This window comes from Delphinus delphis, chromosome 2, assembly GCF_949987515.2.
Source record: "Delphinus delphis chromosome 2, mDelDel1.2, whole genome shotgun sequence".
Taxonomy (NCBI): domain Eukaryota; kingdom Metazoa; phylum Chordata; class Mammalia; order Artiodactyla; family Delphinidae; genus Delphinus; species Delphinus delphis.
Window position 1 is genome coordinate 27,613,977 of NC_082684.1, and position 22,936 is coordinate 27,636,912.

General features: G+C 45.1%; 1 protein-coding gene across 1 annotated transcript; it reads right to left on the reverse strand.

The window, feature by feature from the left end:
* Positions 1-704: 704 nt before the first annotated feature.
* Positions 705-22,043, reverse strand: BATF (basic leucine zipper ATF-like transcription factor). The gene is made up of 3 exons (XM_060003379.1): positions 21,624-22,043; positions 19,216-19,320; positions 705-1,250 (listed from the first exon to the last, which is right to left on the reverse strand). Exons 1-3 carry the CDS (start codon positions 21,684-21,686, stop codon positions 1,041-1,043), a joined length of 378 nt encoding a protein of 125 aa, XP_059859362.1. The 5' UTR covers positions 21,687-22,043; the 3' UTR covers positions 705-1,040.
* Between the last annotated feature and the right edge of the window lie 893 nt (positions 22,044-22,936).

The window sequence follows — 22,936 nt, forward strand, 5'->3', positions numbered from 1 at the left end:
CAGAGCACACTGGTTTCAGCTCTGCCAGCACTTGTGGATTTGAAGCCCTGAAGATAGCCCTGTGTTATCTGAGCCACTGCTGCCCTCAGACCGTGCTCAGAATGGCAGACTGTGGAGACGGCGAAGTCGTGTGTGCTTTATCCCAGCTTCCCAGGGGAGGTGGAGTCCTCAGCAGGACACGCAGCGCCTGTGTCTCTGAACCACATGTTGCCCCACGAGAGCATGAGGAAAGCCTCGCCTTCACGTGAGGTGCTCCTTGTGCTGCTGGAGTTCCTTGCGTGGGGCCTGGCACGCAGCATCCTCCAGCGCTGGCCGTCTGGCTGGGGCTGAGTCAGTGTAGTCGTGGGAGATGAGAGTACCAACTCGAATGACCATCCCACTCCACAGCATCTGGCGCTGGTCCTTCTCTTGTCTAAAGAAGGACCCTAGAAACGTCTAGACAATCTAGAAAGCATGATGCAATGAGGAATGGAAAGTGAGAGGTCACAGTGAGATGATTTGGGGAGGAAAATCAAGAAGATGCCTAGAAGGAGAATTGAAGATTCTTTGAGAAAACCCAGCTTCCCAAGTAGATTAACAAGCCATGGAAAAGAAGCAATATTAGCTGAATCTCCGGAGCTTTAAGGGCTCCTGAGGCCAAGAACCAATAACGACCCCAACCCCACAGAACTTAAGGTTTCAAGCCCTGGCCAGACTGGTTTCTTTTAAGACATTTATTTAGAAAAATAACCCTTCCCTACCCCTCCCCCCTCTGTGCCATGGGACTTGGGCGTTATGCTTGACATAGCTCTGGATCCGGCCTCCCACCCACGTGAAGGTCCAGCCCACGCTGCCGGGCGGTTGGCCACGCTTCGGGAGGCCGTTCACACGTCCAGCAGCTGCGTCCTGTGTTCCATCCCGGTCCAGGCCTCCACCTCCGGGTCTCCGGGTCGAGAGAGGGCGCTGAGGGACGAGGGCCGCTGGCCACAGTCTGCGTGCCCCTCCCGAGGCCTGGGAGCAGCCGGGGCTGGGGGCTCCGCTCTCTCCCGCCCTCGGGGAGCTCAGGGCTGGAAGCGCGGGGAGCTGACGTGAGGCTGGTGGAAGGCGTGGGCGCTGTACACCACCTCGGGGGGCGAGGGCGCGCCGGGGGCCAGCACGGAGCACAGGGGCTCGTGGCTGCTCAGCACCGACGTGAAGTACTTCACCTCCTCCGTGAGCTGTTTGATCTCCTTCCGCAGCGCTGCATTCTGTTTCTCCAGGTCTTCACTCTCCTGCGAGCGGAAAGGATGGGCGTTGCAGGTTAATGTCAGCGCTCTGCAAGATTGCGGGGGCGGGGCGGGGGGGGGGGGGGGCGTTGTGAAGCGGGAGTCTGCGTTAGATTTTCACTAGCACAGCCATGGAGACGGGCATCGGTGATTTTTTCTGCACATGCGAGTGTGCACGTGTGCATATATATTTGTATGTGTCCTGTGTGTGGATGGGTGCATCTAGAGCACACGTATATTTGTGCATGTATGTGCATAGCTTTTAGCTTGAACCATATGAAATTGCTACTTGTCTGTTTTGACCTATAAGAATGGCGGTTTCATATGGTCCCAACTAAGAGAGACGTGTGTGTGAAGGCATGCGTGAATTTGCATGTGTGCTCCTTTGTGCGCAGGTGTACATGCATAGATCTCTGTGAGTGTGTACGAGGGTTGAGAGCGGCAAGTATATGTCGAGGGAAACCGGCTGGGAGGCTAGAGCCCAGCAAAAATCAAAAAGAGTTTGTGAGACCGTCTTAAACTAATTTCAGTCTTTTCCTCTCTATGTTATACGGTGTCTTCTCCTAACGTTACCATTTGCATTTAGTCTTAAAAATGGAGTCCACGGTTAATTGTCTACTTCACCCAGATTCTAGAATGTTTAGGGTATTTCTAAATAGTAAATAGTCAAACTCCAGCACAGCGTTCGATTCCACGCCATTCTGCTCTTCCAGCAGCTTGTTCTGTAGTACTCTGGGTGTGTCCCAAGCACCTGTGCTTCCTTTTTTCCAGAAACACCTTTCCCCTGTTGCTTAAGGGAACCATCAGATAACATGCTAATCAGAAAAACTCAGGGTAAAGAGTGCTAATTACTGATCACATCATTAATTAATCAACAATGACACCCTGGTAATTAGCATTTACTGGAAGACAATCCCACCTTCAGAAAACCCAGGGGAATTTCATTTCCAATGTGATTTTAAGGTTCACATTCCTTGACTCAAATAGACCTTCTGGGCTAATCATTGGTACCCACAGAGGAAGGAAAAATAGCACTGGAGATGCAAATAAATTACATTTCAGTTCAAAAAGCGACCTAATATTTGGAGTCCAGATCTTATTTTTCTAGTTCTGTTTCACTTAGGTTAGTATTTTCCAAACTTGCTGTATCATTAGAATTAATCTGAGGGCCTGATAAAAATATAGTTCCAGGCCCTTCCTCAAATCTAAAGATTTGAACTCAGTGGGTTTGGGATTTTCTGTGAATTCTGGGAATCTGAAGTTTTAACAAGTGCCCCAGATTATTCTGATGATCAGGCAAGTTTGAAAACAATAGATATTAATGTTAAATATGGTAATAAATTTATTTTAATTATTCAAGCACTTATTAAGTGCCTGGCCTAGAGTATGAACTCAAGTGTTTGTTGATTGGCTGCCTGATGACATCAACAGCTGGACCAGAAGTTGACTCAGAATTACAGTGGGGAGTGAGCAGATGTGAGATAACTTGACATTTAAAATTTGCCTTAGATAATCCATCAGGAGCATAAGCTACCGGTTAATGAGAGCTAGTTACACTGCCAATTGCCCTAACCCATGCACCTGGGGGTTCTTTTTAAGTGGTAGAGGAGAATGTGGCCTTATCCATCAAGCCAGATTCCATCCGTTTGTACAGAACAAGTGTGAGCGTGCTCAGCCTCACCCTGGCATTTCCTGTATGTGGCACTGAGCTAGAAAATGTGCCTAGGTCGGTACAGAGAAAACCCCCATCTCTAAAATGGGGTGGGGGAGTTGGGATACCAACAGCCATGATGATAGAGTCAGGGGCGTGGGCTGCCGCTTCTGCGGGGTGTGACCGGCTCATTCATCTTACCATTTGGTTGTTTCCGGGCACATCCCAGAGAGAGGGCATCCCCTCTTTACCAAAAGGTAAGATAAAGCAACACATGAGACCGGGGGGTGTTGGTAAGACGGGAACTGGGGGCCGGGAGTCCTGGCCCCTTCCTCTAGCCCTTTTCCTCACCCCCTCTGAGAGTTTCCACTGGTGACAACGTTTACTGTAAGTTCTGTGCTCCAAAGAGCCTGGGCAAACCCCGAGGCAGAAGGGAGGGGTGGGGTAGGCGGGCCGCAGGGACCAATCGCTCTGACCTTCTCTCCGCCTAGAGGCCGGCCCAGCTTTCGGGAAGTGACAGCGGGCTCTTCCTCCCTCAGCGAGCCCTGCTGAGCTCTGGCTTTCTCCTCTCCCTCTCCCCGCCCTCCTGGGAGATCCCAGAGCGCGAGGAGAGCATTCATAACCGCCACCGCCTCTAAGTAGAAAATAACCAACTGTGACAAGAAACTCGTCTTTACCTTGGGAAGCAAGACTGCTTCCCGCCAGGGCCCCAGAGAAAGCAGTACTGCCAGCCCAGGGGACCTGCCGCCAGCCAGACACTTAGCAGAGGAAGAGTTTGACTTCGCTCGCAGAAGGAAGTGGCTGATCTGGGGTTTTCATCCCTCCACATCCCCACCTGCCACTGCTTGGTCCACTCTGACCCTCCCTGGGGCCGTCATGCTGTGGAAGGGGCTCTCACACGGGGACAGATGGCAAAGGTGGCCATGGGAGCAGGTCTTGACCCAGAGGTACCATGATCACACCCCTCTAATTTCCCCCTGAATTCCCAGTGGGGGCTGGAAACCAAGAACTCAAGGGGAAAAGGAAAGTAATGTTTAGAAAGTAAATTTTGGCTTCTAACATGCATGTCTTCTCCTGTGATGGGGGAGGGGTGAGCCTGCCCTTGGGCTTCCAAGTAACCTGCTTTTTACTTTTTGGAATTCATTTAGGCACTTCAGGCTCCTCACAGTAACCCTCTGAGGTGGCTATGCAAGGCCAGCTGCTATTATCCCTACTTTACAGATGAGGCCAACTGAGACCCTGGGACAAACCTATTGCGCACACCCCCCAAAATTATTACAGGCTGGTGGCAGCAGCTGCTAGGGCAAAGGGCTAGAGATTCACCTCAAGACACCTACTTTCTCAGAGGGCCAGAAACTTTGAGTGATTCATCCAAAGCCCCATAACCATGTAGGTGCAGAGCAGGGCTGGGCTCAGGGCTTCCCCATCCTCAGCCCTATGCTCCTCTTAACACACCCATGGCTTCTCCTGAGAGACTTCGTGACTTGCGGTCTCTGAAGGTCACTAAGATCAGTAGCCTTCCAAGAGAAAACTGGGTCTTGCTTTGGGTGATCCTTAAACACAGTACAAGAACCCTGAGTTGGTTACACTCTTCCAATCACAGAGCTGATCATCGCCTCCTGACCTGAGTTGGGAGGGAATCTCCTGTCCAGCTACTCTGTGAGAGGGTTAACTCGGGGCCAGACCTTCCCCAGATGCACAGTGAGGTCCGAAATATGTGACAATGGTGGGCTCCATCAGTTAACTGTGGACAGGGGTCCTGGTCCTGGGTCCTGGCTCGGTGACTCCCTTTCCCACTCTGAGCCCCAGTTGCCTCACTTTAAAACAGGAAGACTGGACGAACACAATGATTCTCAGCCTTGGTCACACGCTGGGGTCAGTGGGATCCCTGGAAAGTTTTAACAGTATTGATGCCTGATTCTGATTTAATCCGTCTGGGTGCACCTGGGCATTGGGCTGTTAAGGGCTCCCCAGGGGATTCTAATGTGCAGTGAATGTTGAAAACCACAGGATCAGAAGATCTCCAAGCCCTCTGCAGCTCAAATATTTCAGATTTTAAATTGACTACCTGTGTATATTAGCCAACCAGAGCTTCTCTAACTGTTGGGAAGGAGTAGGTGTGTTGGGAGCAGAGGTACATAGACTCAATTTATATGAGAAAGATTAGTAGAAACCAAAATTTTAAAAGAATAATCCAGTTTGATTTAATAATAACTAACATTTATTGGGTGCTACCATGTGCCCGATTACATAATTACAATTATCATTGTATTTAATCTTTGCAACAATCCTACGTGGTAGATAATATTATTAGCCACATTTTACAGAAGAGGAAAACCTAAGGTACAGAGAAGTTGAGTAACTTGTTCAAGATCACACAGCTTGTCAGTTGCAGCACCAGTGCTTGAACTGAGACAGTCTGGCTTCAGAGTCTGTGCCCACCATGCTCTCTTGCCTTTGAAGTCTGTTTAAATCTTATGATACCTGGTAATTATCTCCTGTGAGGCCTCAGCCTGGTTGACTTTCCGATTTCATCTTCCCTCTTTTCCCGCCTCGTGCAAATTGAGTTGCTAATGTTCACAGTTCACACTCACCTGTGAGGTTACTTGATGCCACCCCTACCAGGAACCACAAGCAGCTTGGGGGTGGCTAAGGAGGAGGCTTCTGGGGGTGTGGGAACATTCTGGGAAATTCCCTAGTGGAGGGGCCAAGTAACGGGTCACTGTAGAGCGCTTGAATGATGGGGAATCCCCAGGTGGGTCCCTTACCCACAGGGAAGCCAGTTGGGACCAAGGCTGAGGACAGGCCCTGACCCAAGGCTCTGGCAGGGCCTCTCCAGGCCTTCTGAGCAGGGCTTGGTCCTCCTTCCTGCCAGTTCTGGTTTGTGCCTTGACCTTCTCCTTGAATTTTCTAATCACACTTTCCAGAAGGGTGAAAATAGTCCCTGTGTGTTTCCTCCTCAACAGAACATGCAGTCATTTATTGGCAAGGTGACCTTTCAGCTCCCACCCACACTTCAATGCGAGAGTAGTGTGTCAAGCTCATGTCCCTCATACCCAGTTACTTGTTCAGTCTCCAGCAGTTTCGGACCCCTGTCCCCCATGCAGACATAGGGTGGAGCCCAGGTTTCCTGGAGGAGTCTGTGAACTGAGAGGTAGGACACATCCCAAGCCATAGTGGGATCTATGCCTACCTTTCCCCTGAATCCTGGGGAAATTAACTCCAACTCCTGTTCCTCACCGGATGAGAAGAGAAGAGGAATCACTAAACCACAGGTCTTTGCACTGAACAATTCTGGAGAAATCTTCACTTTCATACCTTAAAGCTGAAGCTCCAGGGCCGCCAGCACCTCATCATCCACTGATGTTTAGCCACGTCAGCCATGCCCCTCAGGCCCCTGCCTGGGTTCCTCTCTCCTGTTCTTTGGCTTTCAGGGCTATGATTTCATTGACCTCGTGTGTGAGAAACACTATAGGTTGGCTCACTCAATATCTGTTCCAAACTCCTTCCCCCTGCTTTCCTCTAGAGAGGCTGGGAAAAGAATTCCTCAATTACCCAGCTTCCCCTGCAGGTAAGTATGACCATGCGACAGAGTCTGACCAATAAGACATAAGCAGAAATGGGGGGGGGGGTAGGGGGTAGGAAGGGAGGGGACGAGCTTCTCTCCTCAGGGAAAAAGGCAGAGCTTCACCAGACAAAGGCTACCCTCCCTGGACACGGATTGATGCCTGGAGGTTCAGCAGCCATTTTGCAGCCCTGAGGATGAAAACTCATCCACATACTGAGGATGGCTGTGCAGAGAGAAAGAAGGAGCTTGGTTCTTTGACAACATCCTTGCACTATCCCTGGACTGTCTACTTCTGAACTTCTTAGTATATGAGAAAAATATAAAATACAAATGGTGACTTGTTGATGCCTCTGTTTGATAGTTTTTCTATAACTCATAGCAGAATGCAATCCTGACTGATACCTCAAGTTAGAAAGGTTATCACTAGCAAGTCCAATTTTGAAAAACAAACAACTAATCATTGCCATCAACATCAAGGTTTGAATTGTTTGTTTTGTTTTAAGCTGCCGGGCCTCTGAGACAGACTGTCTGGGTATATACCCACAAAATTGCCCCAAATTCACTGCACACATTCCACCACACGCACCTGACAGGCTTCAAATGTCACTGCTCCCTGATTCTCAACCCTGGCTGTACACTGCAGTTGCCTGAAGAGCTATAAAAAAATCTTAATTCCTGGAGCTTCCCTGGTGGCGCAGTGGTTGAGAGTCCGTCTGCCGATGCAGGGGATACGGGTTCGTGCCCCGGTCCGGGAAGATCCCACGTGCCGCGGAGCAGCTGGGCCTGTGAGCCGTGGCCGCTGAGCCTGCGCGTCCGGAGCCTGTGCTCCGCAACGGGAGAGGTCACAACAGTGAGAGGCCCGCGTAACGCAAAAAAAAAAAAAAAAAAAAAAAAAAAAAATCTTAATTCCTCGATTTCACCCCTGACAGGTTCCAATTTAATTGTTCCAGACTGGGTCTCAAGCATCAAGATTAAAAAAACACTTCCCAGGTGAGCTTAATGAGGAACTAGCTTGACAATTATGTCCATAGTGGATTCCTCTTTAAAATAATATAACAATATAAATATATACAATGTTTGATTTTGTTAAATTTATTATATCATATGTTATATATTTATATATTTTTATTTTATTGTATAACATAGTATGAATAATATAACTATAATATAAAGAACTTTAAAGAAGGAGGAGGACATTTCTAAGTCAAAAATTTTTTCTAAAAGTAAATGACTGGGTTTCCCTGGTGGCACAGTGGTTGAGAGTCCACCTGCCGATGCAGGGGACACGGGTTCGTGCCCCGGTGTGGGAAGATCCCACGTGCCACGGAGCGGCTGGGCCCGTGAGCCGTGGCCGCTGAGCCTGCGCGTCCGGAGCCTGTGCTCCGCAACGGGAGAGGCCACAGCAGTGAGAGGCCCGCGTACCGCAAAAAAAAAAAAAAAAAAAAAAAAAAATTAATGACTGTTCAAGGCAAAGAATCATATTTGGTGAAAATTTCAAGTAGCCCAGGATAGTTCATTCTTACAGAAAGGTGAGAGGTAAGGCACTTATTGGAATCTCATTAATGATAACTTTATCAAATTAGTTGTCCTTTAGATTGTTGAGCTCCATGAGGACGGGAGCTATCCTTGTCTTCACTGTTTTGTCCTCAGTGACTGGGACTGTGCCTGGCACATAGTAAGTGTTCAGTAAAATCATGTTGCTTGATTGCCTACTTGGAGTCCATAATAATTTACTAAAATCTGAGACCTGCATTTGAAGGGTCTGCTGTTTGTGATGTCCATGAAATTCCCCAGGGAGTGCTTAACCAAGCATTTAAGTACTTTTATAGCTTCTACTTTTAACTCTAGGATAGTTACAAGTGAGTGTAAGATATTCATTTTCTTAAAAAAGGCCCAGTCAAACCCCTGCTTTTGTTCCCCAAACTGAAGCTATGGAGTGGGGACAGCAGAATCACACCACTGTGAGAACCCTGCATACAGTTTCCCTGGCTTGAACTTGACCTGTCTGAACCATACCAAGCAAAGGAGACTTGACCAGTGGTGGTGAAAAGCCCAGCCAGTGAAACCGTTAGCGTTCTTTTTTTTTTTTGGCATGTAGGATCTTAGTTCCCCGACCGGGGATTGAACCTGTGTCCCCTGCGGTGGAAGCACGGAGCGCTAACCACTGGACAGCCAGGGAAGTCCCTTTGTGTTCTTAAAGTTCATATAAACAACTGGAAAGTAGGGCATATGTTTTCATATATGATAATACATCTGATATCTTTACCTGATTGATTTATAGGAAAATGCCAGCCTCTCTGCATTAAGCAAATAAAGTCTTCTCTCCAATGCAAAACAGACAAAAAATGCACTATTGCTTTGTTTTTACATTTCTTCAGAGAACAAACTCTCAAACAGCCCAGTGAGGTGTAATTGCTTCCCATTTTGTAGATCAGAATTTAGCTTCAGATATATCTGCCCCCACTCTGTCCCCACTGAATCTGAATTCATTCTGTTGACCCTCCCCCCACCCCCACCCCCAATCTGGTTCCTGCTCCCTGCAGCACAGTGGCCTTTGTTCCTGAGTTCCTCCTCATGTTCCACAGTCCCAGGCCCCACAAGGCATCTTTCTGACCCTGACAGGCCCCTCACGGTTTGACCTGAAGTCTCTGCAAGAGAACATCCTTTCCCCAGATCTTCCCAGGCTCCTTCTCTTGACTCGTATTTGATCTCAAATGTCAGGGCCTCAGAAAGACCTTCCTTGATCACTGTCCCCATCCCTGTCCCTAAGTCACTGTCAATATTGCACTATTTGGTTTTCTTCAAAGCCCTCTTCCCTTTGTGTGATTAGTGAAACAATAAATAACGATTGGTCAGTTGATTTTCCAGTCTGACTTCTGGTTGAACGTAAGGTCCCTGAAATCAGGGACTTAGTCTGTCTTGTCCCAGCTGAATTCTCAGCACCTAGAAAAAATGCCCGTAGGAGGCATTTCACATATACTTGTACAGCAGAATGAATTATTTCTGCTGACGTGAGCTCTAGTACTAGGAGTATGGCCTTTGCTTTTGTCATTTTCTGGACCTCCCCAAACCCTTAGCAATAAGGCATAGTCTTGTGCCAGCTGAATACCTGGAAAATATGTTAGTTACAGAGTTATCTAGTGCAGGAAATTGCATTTTGGTACCAGGAATCTAGCCCCCTCTGCTTGGCTCTGAAATTTATTACTACTCTTGAATTTTCCTAAGAGCTTTAGGTCACCTTCCTTGGTTCCCCTAAGTCCAGCGTGACCAGATGTCTACAGGGACAGTCCCAGTTCATAGCTACCCTCCTAGTGTAATTTTTACTAGTGCCTCTTTTCACTCAAAAGTGTTCCTATTTGGATGATAAATGATAAGATCTCCTACCAAAGCCTGCCCCCCAAATTCTAACTCAATGATACCCTCTCTGTTCTCATCCTCGATTTCTACCCGAATTCACTCAGCGCTCTATTTGATCTTTTTTTATGTCTTTAAATAAAAAGTATACAGTATAACTAAAGACATTTTTTAAAAAGTATACCCACCCATGATCACAGTCCTCTAAACGTGACTCTTTTCATTTGTATATGTTGCCATCTTGTCCTTTTTAACGAACATGGATACTTATTTTTATAAAATCTCAGAGTACATATACAATTTGTATTTTCCTTTTTGTCATAATTTTGTCATACTTAAAAAATCACCATAATTATTCTTTTAATGGTGACATCAACAAATAGATGATCCACAGTTTACTTAACATGGCTTTCTAATGTTGGACATTTTGGTTGCTATTATAAATAATGCTGCAGTGAACATCTTCCAGTTCATGTAAGTATTGCTGTAAAAGGGTTATGTAATATATACAATGTCATCGGCAGTGAATGTATACATTAATTTTACTACAACTTCATTGGGATTTAGGTGTTATAATTTTAAATAATTTATTTTGCCAACTAACTTTTTGAAGGTTTCTTAATTTCATTTTAATGTTACAAGTTATCAATTACCAAGAATAAGATTTCTGCAGGTCTATTCGCTAGCACAGCATTCTCAACCAAGGACAATTTTGCCCCCCAAGGGAACATTTGGGAAGATTTAGAAATATTTTTGATTTTCACAACTAGAGGGGTGAGGTCGTGCTACTGGCATCTAGTGGGTAGATTTTACATTTTACAGTGCAGGGGGCCAACCCCCTCCCACATACACAACAAAGAGTTGTCCAACTCAGAGTGTCAATATTGCTGAGGTTGAGAAATCCATAGTGTATATTGTTTGCACAATCAGAATAGAAAATTGGGTTATTTTCATTTTGGTAGGAAAAAATGTTACGTAAGCTTTCGGTTCATAGCCTTTGCCCACTTATCTATTGGAGTCTTGATGTTTTTCTTAAAAAGAATGTTCTTTCTATAGTATAAATATTAAATCAAGGGGACTTCCCTGGAGGTCCAGTGGTTAAGACTTCGACTTCCAGTGCAAGGGGGAGCAGGTTCAATCCCTGGTCGGGGAGCTAAGATCCCACATGCCTCACGGCCAAAAAACCAAAACATAAAACAGAAGCAATACTGTAACAAATTCAATAAAGACTTTATAAATGGTCCACATCGAAAAAAATTCTTTAAAAAAGAAAATATTAAATCTGAAATTATTTAATTTGACACAAATATTTCCCCCAATATGTCATTGTCCTTTTGATTTTGGATTACAACTTTAAGACCTTTTTTAAATAAAGGAACATTTAAACTTAGCCCCTCTCAGCCTGGGACTCTCTGCCTTTTTCGTCTCTTGCTGTGTGCTTGGGTTTTGTTGCTGAAGAGTGCCTAGGCCGTTTACGTGTCCTAGTTAATGGCCTACTTCTTGGCTCACCCTTTGCAAAAGGACATATGAGGGCAACACCATCTGCCGAGCAAAGTCCTGTTCAGCAAAGTGGCACAAAAACAAAAGCAAGAGGTGGGAAGGCAAGAGGTTTGGGTTCTTGGGTGTCCTTAAGGAAGACATCAGTGTCCTCACTGGTAACACAGCAGGGTGACCTAGAGTATCTCTGAGTTTCCTTTTAATTCTGTGATTCCATCAAGAATGCTGTATGACTATAGTTTTTGTTATTCCCTCCACAAGCTACCATGTGAACCCATGGCAGGATCCTCTACAGATACCCCACAATCTGAAGGGGACTTTGTCCTGTGGAATCAATCTATGGAACCCCTTAGGACTCAGAGGGCCAACCTAGTCCTACAGAGGAGACTAAGGAAAACCCCAGAGCAGCTTGGGGTTTAGAGAGACTCCCTCATCCTTTCCAAGAGAAAGTAGTCTGGTAGCTGCTGAGAACAGCTTCATGAAGACTTCACCTGAATGGGTGTCGTCAATTTCTGACCTGGGACATGTAATCCCATTAGACAGAAATTCCTTATAATGCCAAGACTGGTGAGAAGCTGGCCTCCTTTCAAACATGCCTCCCGTCCATAACCATACTGACCCATTGTCAGTAGGACAAGCAGTTAGGGCTGGTGAATTCCTTAGTGTGTTTTTCCTTCCCAAATGAGAATAGTCTAATTTTTTATTCTGATTTTTTAAATGGTATACATTCATCATAATAAAAAGAATTACAGAACAGTACCAGGAATAAGGTGAGCTATTCAAAATTCAACCACTCAGAAATAACCATTATTATCATTTTGGAGAATATTCTTCCAGACATCTCTTTATGCATGCAAACATGCCCTCCAAACCACAAATTTTACATCAACGGAGTTATACTCTGCATACTCTTTGTCACTTGCTTTTTCTCTCAGTGCTATGTAATTGACATCTTTCTGTGTTGATAAATACAGATCCACTTAGTCATTTTTATTGCCAGCATAAAATTCTAGCATATGAATGTGTTGTAATATACTTAATCTCCAGTAGTTGGGTATATGTCCAGTTTTATAGTATTGATAAAGTGTTTACTGTTCACAAATAATGATGAATTGAGCATCTTTGTGCATCAAATTCCTGTAAGTGGAATTGCTGCACCAAAGAGCAAGATGTTAATAGTTATCGCTACACAGCTTTATTTAAAAATGGTCTCAATGGCTATATCAATCTATTGCTTAGAGACGTCGTTAATTTCTCGACTAGGCCTAATGATGGAGGAGGAAAAGTGTCAACTTTGGAGGATGTTTCTAAAAGAACAAGAGAAAAAAATTCAGGAAGAGATTCAAGGAGGATCAGTTAGGGAAGATGAATACATCTTCATGCGAGTCCAAAGGAAGAGGCTGTGTTGCCTAGTGGTTAGGAAGATGGGCTCTTCGGTCAGACAGACCTAGTTACAAGATGTATGACCTCAGACAAGTTACTTAACCTAATACAATTAATATGTTTTTAATAAAAAGAAGTTCATAGCAATAGAGGCCCAAGAGAAATGGCTCTTTTCCACAGAAAGTTCACTGATTTTACACTGAACTTCTTTAGGGTGGAACTAGCTAAAACATACTTTCTAGCTTTTTGTTTTGTTTTATTTTATTTTATTTTACCTGTGATTTCTCTATGCCAATAAATCTTATGGCATGGTCTCCCAGAGAGAGAAAAAAACTGACGGAATGAAAAAGGACCATGAACAGGCTTCTCTCCCAGGCCTTCCCAGAAAACCAAGAACAACAGTGTCTCTTTCTAAGAAGGCCCAGGAAGTTAATATCTTTGCTGAGCTTCGTTTCCTCCATTACTCAGTTTTCCTCCAATTGTAAATACCTTATTTCTCATAGCAACAACTTAATTTCAGGCATAATTTACACTCATGATGTTTGTTACATATGGCATTAAAGATCTACCCTGGAACCTGTAAATCTTTTTCTTATTTTAAACGAATGTGAGACTCCTTCAGGAGCCAGCCCCAGGCAAGCACCTGTCCTACCCCCATCTAAGTACCGGAAGTTCCAGCTCCAGATTTGGCCCTGTTACTGTACTTTCATTCCAGTTCCACCCTCAAGGCCAGGTCTGACTTGTCAACATCACAGCTCTCGGCTAATATTGCTGTCTGCCCACCACCCCCTCTACTTTTAGCCTTTTCATGAACAAAGCTTCTCAACTGATCTCAACTCTCCTGCTAACCTGGGATACAGACTCAAAATCCTTCCTGCTCCAAGGCACCAGAGATATCCTACAATTACCAGGATAACCACACAAATGAAACTGGTCTGTCATCTCTTACTAGCGCTGGAGACCTTAGGATTACTCATTACAAATCCCAGCTGACAGTTGGTTGTCCCAAAGGACTGAGATATTTATGTAGGATGTTCAAGGGATAAAATGTCACAGTGGAAGACTATTCAATGTTTGAAATCAAATTAGAAAAGAAATCATCCTAATGCATATGTAATAATGATCGATATTGGGAATTTAAATATTTACATTATAAAAATAAAAGCACATGATAAAGACATCCAAACTATATAAAAAGGTAAAAAAAATGCAAAGTATCTCTCTCCTGCTTTAGACCTTTTGTCCTACTTTTCAGAAATATATATCGTTAGCAATTTTGGGGGGAAACCTATTTGAAAATTTTAAAGTTTATACACATATGCACATATGTTTTTATTAAAAATATGCATGGGAGACAACTATATACCATACTCATACTTTTTCACTTAAGAGTATAGATAATCTTTTCAGATTAGCACATCTGTATATAACTCGTTATTTTAACACCTTCGTGGTATCCACTGAATGAACAAACGATAGTTTATTTGAGTCCCTTACTGATGAATATTTAGCTAGTTTCCAGTCTTTGCTATGAAAAACCATGCAGCAATGGTTATCTTTACATGTACATAATTGTGCAATCTGTGGGTATGTTTCTAAACAGACACCTAGATGTAAAATTGCCGAGTTACAGTGTATGTGCACTTGTAATTTGGATGGCCATGGTCAAATTGCCCTCTAACGGAACTGTACCCACTTAGACTTCTAGTAGTGTATGGTGGTACCTGCTTATCCATCACCTTGGCAACATGGTGTATTAGCAACATTTTTTGTCTTTGCCAATCTGGCAGGGGATCTAACTGTTGCTTTGTCATTTCCCTAACTAAGTAAGGTCTAGCACCTTTTCCATATTTATTTGCCATTTATTTCTCTTTCTGTAAATTGCCTATTCCTAATTATCGCTCATTTTTTCTTTTGGGTTGTTGAGCGCTTTCTTATTCATAAGAGCTCTCATACATTAAGCAAATATGCCCTTTTTTGGTCATTTGTGTTGCAGGTATTTTTCCCAGTCTTCACTTGCCTTTGATTTTGCATATTAGGTACTTTGAGCTGTATAGACACTTTCACTTTTCATGTATAAAGGTAATGTATATCAATCTTTCCCTTTATGGCTTCAGGGTTTTGCATTTTATCCGGAAAAGACTTCATTCCAAGATAAATATTTTAATGCTAATTTTTTCAAATTTCTTTAATCTTTTCCCACATTTAATCTATGTGTGTGTTGTATAAGAAATGAAAACTCTACCTTTTTTTTTTTTTCTTCAAATGACTAGCCAGTTGTCCCTACTTATTTAGTCCCTACACTATTTATTGAATAATTCATCTTTCTCTCTCTGGTTTGAAATGCCATCCTAGACATTTTGCATCTGTACTTGTGTCTTAGGAGCTGACATATGTATTGGGGTCTTAAATTTGAGCTTGTTTGGGGGTCTATTTCTGTGTTCTATTCTGTCCAATGTTTTGTCTTTTCCACACTGCTTTGAAATCTATATTTGTAATTCACTTTAATATCTTATTCAGCTAATCGTCTCTAATTACCCTCCTTCTTTAGAATTTTCCTGGAAACTCTCACATGGTTATTTTTCTCCAGGTACTTAGAATAGCTAATTTCATTTTCCTCCAATACCCAGAAAATCCTAGTTTATTAAGATCATATTAAATTAATTCAATTTCTAAATTAACTTAAGGAAAATTGCTATCTTTACATAAGGTATATCTTTCCATTTATTTGAGTGTTTTTTTAATCACTTAGAATAATTTTGAAGTTTAAAAAATTAAACCCTGCATATTTTTTGTTAAATTTACTCCTTCCTTCCATTTGCTGTTCTTGGTATTATAAACAGAATCTTTTTTCCTATTAAATTTTGTAATCTAATTTGCCTAGGAAAAGTTATTACTTTTTGTGTTAACTTTGAAAGCTGACTGGATTCCTATTATTTTTCTTAGTTTTTCAGCTGATTATCTTGGATACACTTATTAGCTACTAATATCTTTTGAAAGTGAACGGGTCAAGATATGACCTCCTTTTAATCAATGCCTTTACTATGCCTAATGGACTCTATAGTTGACTGCGGGAGAAAAGGAACTGAGTGTGATGAGTGCTGTTTGAGACACCAACCAAAAGAGAATTAAAACAGAATGTGGGAGAATTCCTGGTAGTCCAATGGTTAGGACCCCCTCATTTCCACTGCAGGGATCATGGGTTCGATCCCTGGTCCAGGAACTAAGATCCCGCACACCATGAGGTGCAGACAAAAAAGACAAAAACAAAGCAAAAAAACCCCACGGAATGTGGACTTTGTTGATAATCACAAGTATGAAAAGAAGCACCTGATTCAGTTTATGTGAGGGATAGTCAAGGCCAGAGATGTTATATCATTGGCATGAGGTTAAACACATTGCTGAAAGCAGCAACTTCCCCACTCTGCTATTTCAAAAGCAATCAATATACAGTGTTTTGGTGTAAACCACTTATAGGATAGATACTGAAAATGTTAAATAATAGGTATCCCACACTCTCACTAGAGAAACAGGATAATTCTTTTGGTATTTTAAGAGAGAGAACAGTGACAAAGTTGAAACCGAGAAATCAATGTTTATCCCAGCATATATGAGGCTAGCACACTGATACAAACTTGGTACTGTACGCTCAGTAATTTCTAAACCCTGGTCTTTAACGTCTTGTAGATGAGTCCTATGGCTATGTCTGAGGGCCAGAGAATGGTTCCAGAGCCTCAGCATGTGGAGACAAGCACAGAAAGGAGTGAAGAGCAAACCAAGCACCCAACCTTAAGAATGCTGGTGGTAAAGTAGAAGGTTTTCTACCTGAATCACAAACGTAATTAAGAGGATAATGGATGTAGAAGATGGGTGATGATTGTCTGAGAGGAAATGAACATTTCAGATCACAGCCAAACCCTCTGTTTGATGGTGGCAGATTTACCTGTTGCTGCCAAAAGCTTCCACCCAAAGTCAAGAAACATAAGCCGCATTGGTTGCAACCCTCAGGCTTGCTGTGTAAACTCTGAGGTGTCCTACTCACTGGGCAAAAAGTGAAGATGAGTGCCGGGGTGCTCAAAAGAAAGGAGTGGGGAGGAGTTTGTGTCCAGGTGTGGGAAAGATGCGAACATTCTTGAGACTGAGGCTGGGGGTTTGAGTGTGGATGCGGTGACTACATGACTGGGGGCTCCAGGGACCCCCAACCCCCAGAGATTATCCCAATAGAGCCATGACTAGTATAATCAGATGGGCTAAATCTTCTGGTTCTAACTCTTGTCTTGCAAAGAGAGACAGATTAGTTAGTGTTGAAAACCTTGCCACATCAAAGAAACATACATGTCACCCTCACTGATACGTCCCCAAGGGGTTGAAGGAAGACCAGGGGGTTGAATTTCCAGGGAGACAGTGGCACAGCTCGAGATAAGGAAGACTCCTCTGCTCCTGTTAGGAGGCAGGGAGCTCTCTATCATTAGAAGTGACCAATACACTGGGAACCATTTCCGGAGGGTGTTGTAGAGAGTGTCAAGCATCAAACGTGTGTCTGAACTTTCCAGCCTTTAAGAAATCTTTCAGCCCTGAGATCCTGTGATTTATATATAAGTATAAATTCATATACATAAAATCTTAGTTGTGATTATCGTTTCTTCTAATAATAACTATTATTAATATTACTCTTATTATCCTCAAAACTTTTGAATATTTATGATATGTCAGTGACTGACGCTTGACCTCTTTATATGCACTATCTCTATGAGGTAGGTAGTTACTGTCCCATTTTCCTAATAAGAAAACTGAGTCTAAGGGAGGTTAAGAACATCTCTAAGGTCTAAGGTGGGTCATACGGATAACAAATGGCAGAGCTGGGGTTCAAACCATGTCCTTATGACTGTGGCACTGCTGAGCTATACTTAGTTTCCAGGGTTTTTTATTTTTTAATATTACAAACTTATAAAGCTTATAGCATATTTCCAGTCTTGGGACATTGTCTACTTCTACAAAAAGGTAGGTTTTATCCTTACTAATTTCTATTTATTTGTTCATTTGCTTGCTCCAAAGAATATTGCATTAGAATCAGACTGCGATGGAGACAAGTGAGTGATCCTAGATTTTCAAGCTTAAAATAATAAACTGGAGTGTTGTGAGCCCCTAAGCCATAATGAAATCATGGAGAACATATAAGAAGCAGGGCCACCACCAACTTAACATTTAGACCACTGATCACAGTCATCAAAGAGAAGAACAGACTTGGTGTTCATTCATTCTTTCTTTCAATTCAACAAATATTCATGAACATAAAACTACATTCGTATGCAATGGAAGACATGTTGAATACATTTCAAATGAAACACGAGCATCCAATCAGAGATCTTGGTGCAGCCTGCTCTCTGCTTCCTTACAAGGCTAAAAGCAGCATCTTTTTACCTAAAACTACATCTTACTTTTTCTTGACAGGAATAAAACAACTGTTCTTTAACTGGCCAATTACCAGGCTAATCTTTCAAATAACCATAAGCATATTCATTTTTGGTGTCAATTGCCCTTTTTACCATTGGAACGAATTACTGGGATGCCAGAGGTTTGGGAAGGGCTCAGGAGGAGGGACGAGAAGGCAGAGGTGTCAGAGGAAGGGCTGAAGGGACGGAAGAGGAAGGAGCCAGTGAAATAAAAGCTGGTCGAACAGGGAGCAAATTGAGGGGCAAAGCGAAGAGAAAAGAGGTGGTAAGGTGTGGGAGATGAGGAGGAAGCTTTGCTTTATGAAGCACACAGCCAGAATTTAGAAACACTGACCAGGATCTTGGACTGCTGGGAGAAATGCAGTTCAGATCACCCAAGGCGCCTGCTCAAGCCAGGGATCAGGGCTTCCCTAGAAAGTGTGAGACTGGAGGCAACTCAACCAGGATGGTGACCATCCCAGATACGTGCACCTGAAACTGTATCTTTCACAGACCCCTTGGGATATCATCAAAATAGAAATTTCAAAATCAAACCTTAATAATGTTCAGAAAAGAGGTATGGGGTGCAGCACCCTGTGGACCTCCTTGTCCCAAATGCAAACCTCAGGGTGGCTGCCCAACTGGCCTCCCGGGGGATGGGACTATATGTGTTCCCAGCACTGTGGGACAATGGGCTCCTCTACACCTTCTACCTTCCTCCCAAAGGCAGTCCTGCCTTCTGCTCTCTGGGTTCATGAGGGATGGAGCTGTCTCAGGCTACCCCATCTCTTAGCATGTAGATCTGCCTTCCACCAGTCTCTGGGCTGCCAACACTCAGCTCCTTTACTCCTCGTGCCCTCTTGGCACTCATTTCCCTTTCAGCCTCCTGGCCCATCCCCTGTTTCGGAATCTTCTCAATGCACTCACAGGAGAGCCTCCCCTCCCCGCCTCACCTGCATCCCTCCACCAACTCCCCCACATACACATCCCCACGCAGGCAGACTCAAAGCTATGGTCCAGGAGTCCACAGGCGGTGGGGAGCAACGCCTACGGCTCAAGAGGGTGAAGAAAGGTCTGAACACTCACCAGATGGAGGGTGTCAGCTTTCTGTGTCTGCCTCTGCCTGCTCTTCTGGGCAGCAATGCGATTTTTCTCCCTTCTCTGAACTTTTCTCACATCATCAGATGAGTCCTGGGAAGCAGAGATGATGAGAATTAGGGGAGTCTAACACTCTCTTCTGAGTGGAGGCAGGCTCTCATGGTGTTTGATATCCTGCTGTCCACCCTTCCATTTCTTCATCTTTACTTGCCCGTCCACTCCCCTATTTACCAAAAGGCTGAACCCAAAAGGGAACTTTTCTCCACACTCTGTTACACTCTCTTAGGTCTCTATAACTTTGGCCAAAAGATACAGGAAGAGGGCAAAAGAGCTTGAGAACTCAATAGGGCCGTATTTGGAAAAAGATGGTTAAGGCGATGAAGTGTGTTTTATCACCTCTCCTCTTCAGGTCTGCTCCACCCTCACCCTCTAACTTTTGGCCTAGAACCTTCTTGCTATTTTTTTCCCCAAAACTCTGTTAAGTACCTACTATGTGCTAGCTTCTGTGCAAGTGCCTTTTCTCAGAGGTGCTCCTGTTGAATTCCCCAATTCTGTGAAGTTGATACGATTATTTCCATCTTATACGTGGGGGAAACTGAGGCTCAAAGAGCTTGCCCAAGAGCTCACAGTAATCTGAGAGTTACATCTTCCAATGCTAAGTCTGATGCCTGTCCAAGCCACCCCCGCCCCTGCCACCACTACCCTCCTTGTTTGTACCCCTTGTGTCTTCTGCTGTGCCCGTGGACCGAGGTCCCTCTCCCAGATCTGCCTCTTCTTCCCCTGCATTCCCTTCATTATGCTCAGTGACCTTGATATCCCCCATGGCCCTGAGCACAATGCCTAGTACAGACTGGAGACCAAGAACAGTTTTAATGGTGGAGATTTCCTGGCCGCGGCAGATAGTGGATGGGTGCTTAGGAGGACACAGGGAACCTTGGGTGTTCTCTAAGTGCACCCCACAGATGGGCATGTGCTCTACGTGCGCAGAGAGGTTAGCTCCGGCTTTCCCCCAGATGCTGCAGGGTAGGTGGGGGAATCTGAGTGAAACCCTTCTGTACCTTCGGCCCTGTCCCCTCTCACGACCCCACAGGCTAGAGGGACACAGTTCCTCGGGCAAGACTCTGCCCACCAAGCATATGTCTCACCAATGTGCCCAATACTTCCAGGCCATTGCAGTCGGAGGGCAATTGGTTAGATAGGAAGGAAGTGCTCTTTCTCTAAGGGGGATGGGGAACGAGGTTACCAGGAAAGCCATGAGTAATTTCCTTCCTAAGAAGAGTACAAACTTCCAGGTAGTCTGAACCCCTCTGATACCATCTTGAGCAGAGGACTGGATTGTTCGTCCTCTAGAGGTCTCCACTAGGACTCCTTCCTACCTGCTGCTCTCCCGTTAGATGTTGATGACAGAAGCTTTAGTATATGTTTACATACTGTTATTTGGTCTGCAGCATTTTGAAAGCCCTCTTGGATATCCAGGCTAATGAAAGAATGCAGTTTTTAAACCACAAAGTTGGATAAGGAATTGTCCTCCACTGATGTATTAGATGAGAAGGAAGAGGGCTTCCTATCGAGAGGGCTGTCGAGGGATGTAGTGAGGAGAAAGCCCCAGGAGCTGCAAAGGCAGCCAGGGTGCCCCGTTTTTGTTTTCTTGTTTTTGGCAACCCTCAAGCTGAAAGCTTTTGAGGTGGAAGTCACAACCTAGACTCCCAATGCTCCCAGAATCTCCACCTTCATCTCTCTGGTTTCCCCAGAGCTGAGCTGAGCTACTAAGGAATGTCTCCGAGTCCCCAGAACCATCTCCTGATTCATTTCCTTCCTCCCCCAGCCCTCTCTCCGCCACCCGTGCTAGGAACAGTAGCCATGCCCAGGAGGTAAGATAGATCCTCTGAGCTGGCACGGGGTCCTGCTCCTTTCAACTTGCTCTTCTGCCGCCTTTTACTTTACCCCCATCCCTTTCCTCTCTTGTCCTGCGGGCTGTCTCCTGGGCAACCATCTAGCATTCAGGGTGTGCGTGCCCGTAGCCCGCGTTAAGACTCCTCCTCTCATTTTGCTGCCTTGGAGAGAGGTAGACTCTTTCCTCTGAGAGACCAGAGTTCTTTGGTGCTAATTCTCCTCTTGGCTTCCTCGAAAGCTTCATGGGGTGGGACCCCAGGTGAGGTGGAGGCGATGCGCACCATCGGGGGATGAGGAGGACATAATTTGGCAGGATGGGTGGAAGGACGAGGGTCTCCGCCAAGATGTACAGCCTCACTGCAGATCCTGTGTCTTTAGTCTAACTCCTGCCACCAGCCATCTCCTGGCCTCTCAGCTCCCGGGGCAGGCCCAGGCAGCCCGGCCCTCTCCCCGCCCTTCCCCGGAGAATCAGAAGGCAGGAGGAGGAGAAGGCAGGACCCTACCTGTTTGCTGGGGGGCGGAGAGCGGCTGAAGCTGGAGTCACTGCTGTCGGAGCTGTGAGGCATGGCTGCAGTCTTCCGGGCTCTCCACGCAGCCCCTCGCGCCTCTGGGTTCTCCTGTCCCCAGCCGGCCTCCCTTCCTGACTGCTCCCGGGCCACCAGCCCACCCCCCCTCCGCAGGGCCCTCCTCTAGCCCGCCTTGCAGCCACCTCTGACCCCAGCGGCCTCCTCACTCTGGGGTGCAGAGGCTCTGCTCCCCACAGGGACATGTCGCTTGCTTTGGGGCTTGCGCCCTCTCTCTCTCTCTCTTGTGGTTTCTGGTAACTCGCGCTGGAAGTCACATGGGCGGAAACTTAAACAAGTTAGAAGTTAACTTGAGAGAAAATACATATCTGGGAAAAGACCCACAGAATTATGTGAAAGAAAGAAAAAAAAAATACACAAAACCCCAGATACCTTTTGGCAGTCTGAAAGAACAGCTCTCTTCAATTGATGGAGATAAAAGAGAAAAACAGCGGAGGGAGGGAAAAACCCCAGCCAGAATTAGCAGGTCTGTCTTCTGTCAACATGGGCAGAAAGGAGAGGACAGCAAGGAAAGTTTCCATTGTCACCCGACTTGATTTTTAAACCAAAATAAAGCAGCGGGGCTGGGATTTCTTTCTGGTTTTCACCTGAAAACAGCTGCCGGTCCTGTCTTGCGGGAGGCCTTCCCCTTTCCCCTTGTAGCCCGGCCTGCCTTGGGGTGGGCTAGGGGCGAAGGGGCCCAAGGGCACGGTCCTTTCCTGACTATCAGACAGAAGAGACTGTGGTAGGTCTGAAAGCCACAGGGGCCGGTCTGGAATTGATGCTCTAAACGCTTACTCATCACCTATGCCTCTTGGCAGGTGCTGTCTTTAGAGAAAAGATGCCTCCTCTGTTGAAGGTCTTTCAGGGGGTCAGGACTGACCTGGAATCTTAATGATTCAAGAAGGTCACAAGGTCAGATCCCAGAATGGAGAAACAGTTAAACACACACACACACACACACACACACACACACACACAGAGTGAAATGATCACTGTACTTGGAGTCAAAACAACCAGGAATTCTGCCTCTACCACTTAGTTTGTCTGTGGCCTTGGGTAGCTCACTTGAACTCTATACCCCTCATTATCTTTATCTGTAAATGGAGAATGATAGAACCTGCCCTGCCTACCCCTCAGGGCTGTTTCAAGAAGCAAATAAGAGGATTAGTGGATTAGAAGGCTCCCAGCAGACTATAAAATATGTCATGAAGTCAGCTGTTACTTGTCTGGCCGTGAGCACGTTGGACTAG

Coding starts and splice junctions, on each gene's coding strand:
- BATF (XM_060003379.1), bottom strand. CDS start 21,686: ATGCCTCACAGCTCCGACAGCAGTGACTCCAGCTTCAGCCGCTCTCCG. Junction 19,321..21,623: donor CTCCGCCCCCCAGCAAACAG/GTAGGGTCCTGC, acceptor TCTGCTTCCCAG/GACTCATCTGATGATGTGAG. Junction 1,251..19,215: donor AAGCTGACACCCTCCATCTG/GTGAGTGTTCAG, acceptor TTCCGCTCGCAG/GAGAGTGAAGACCTGGAGAA.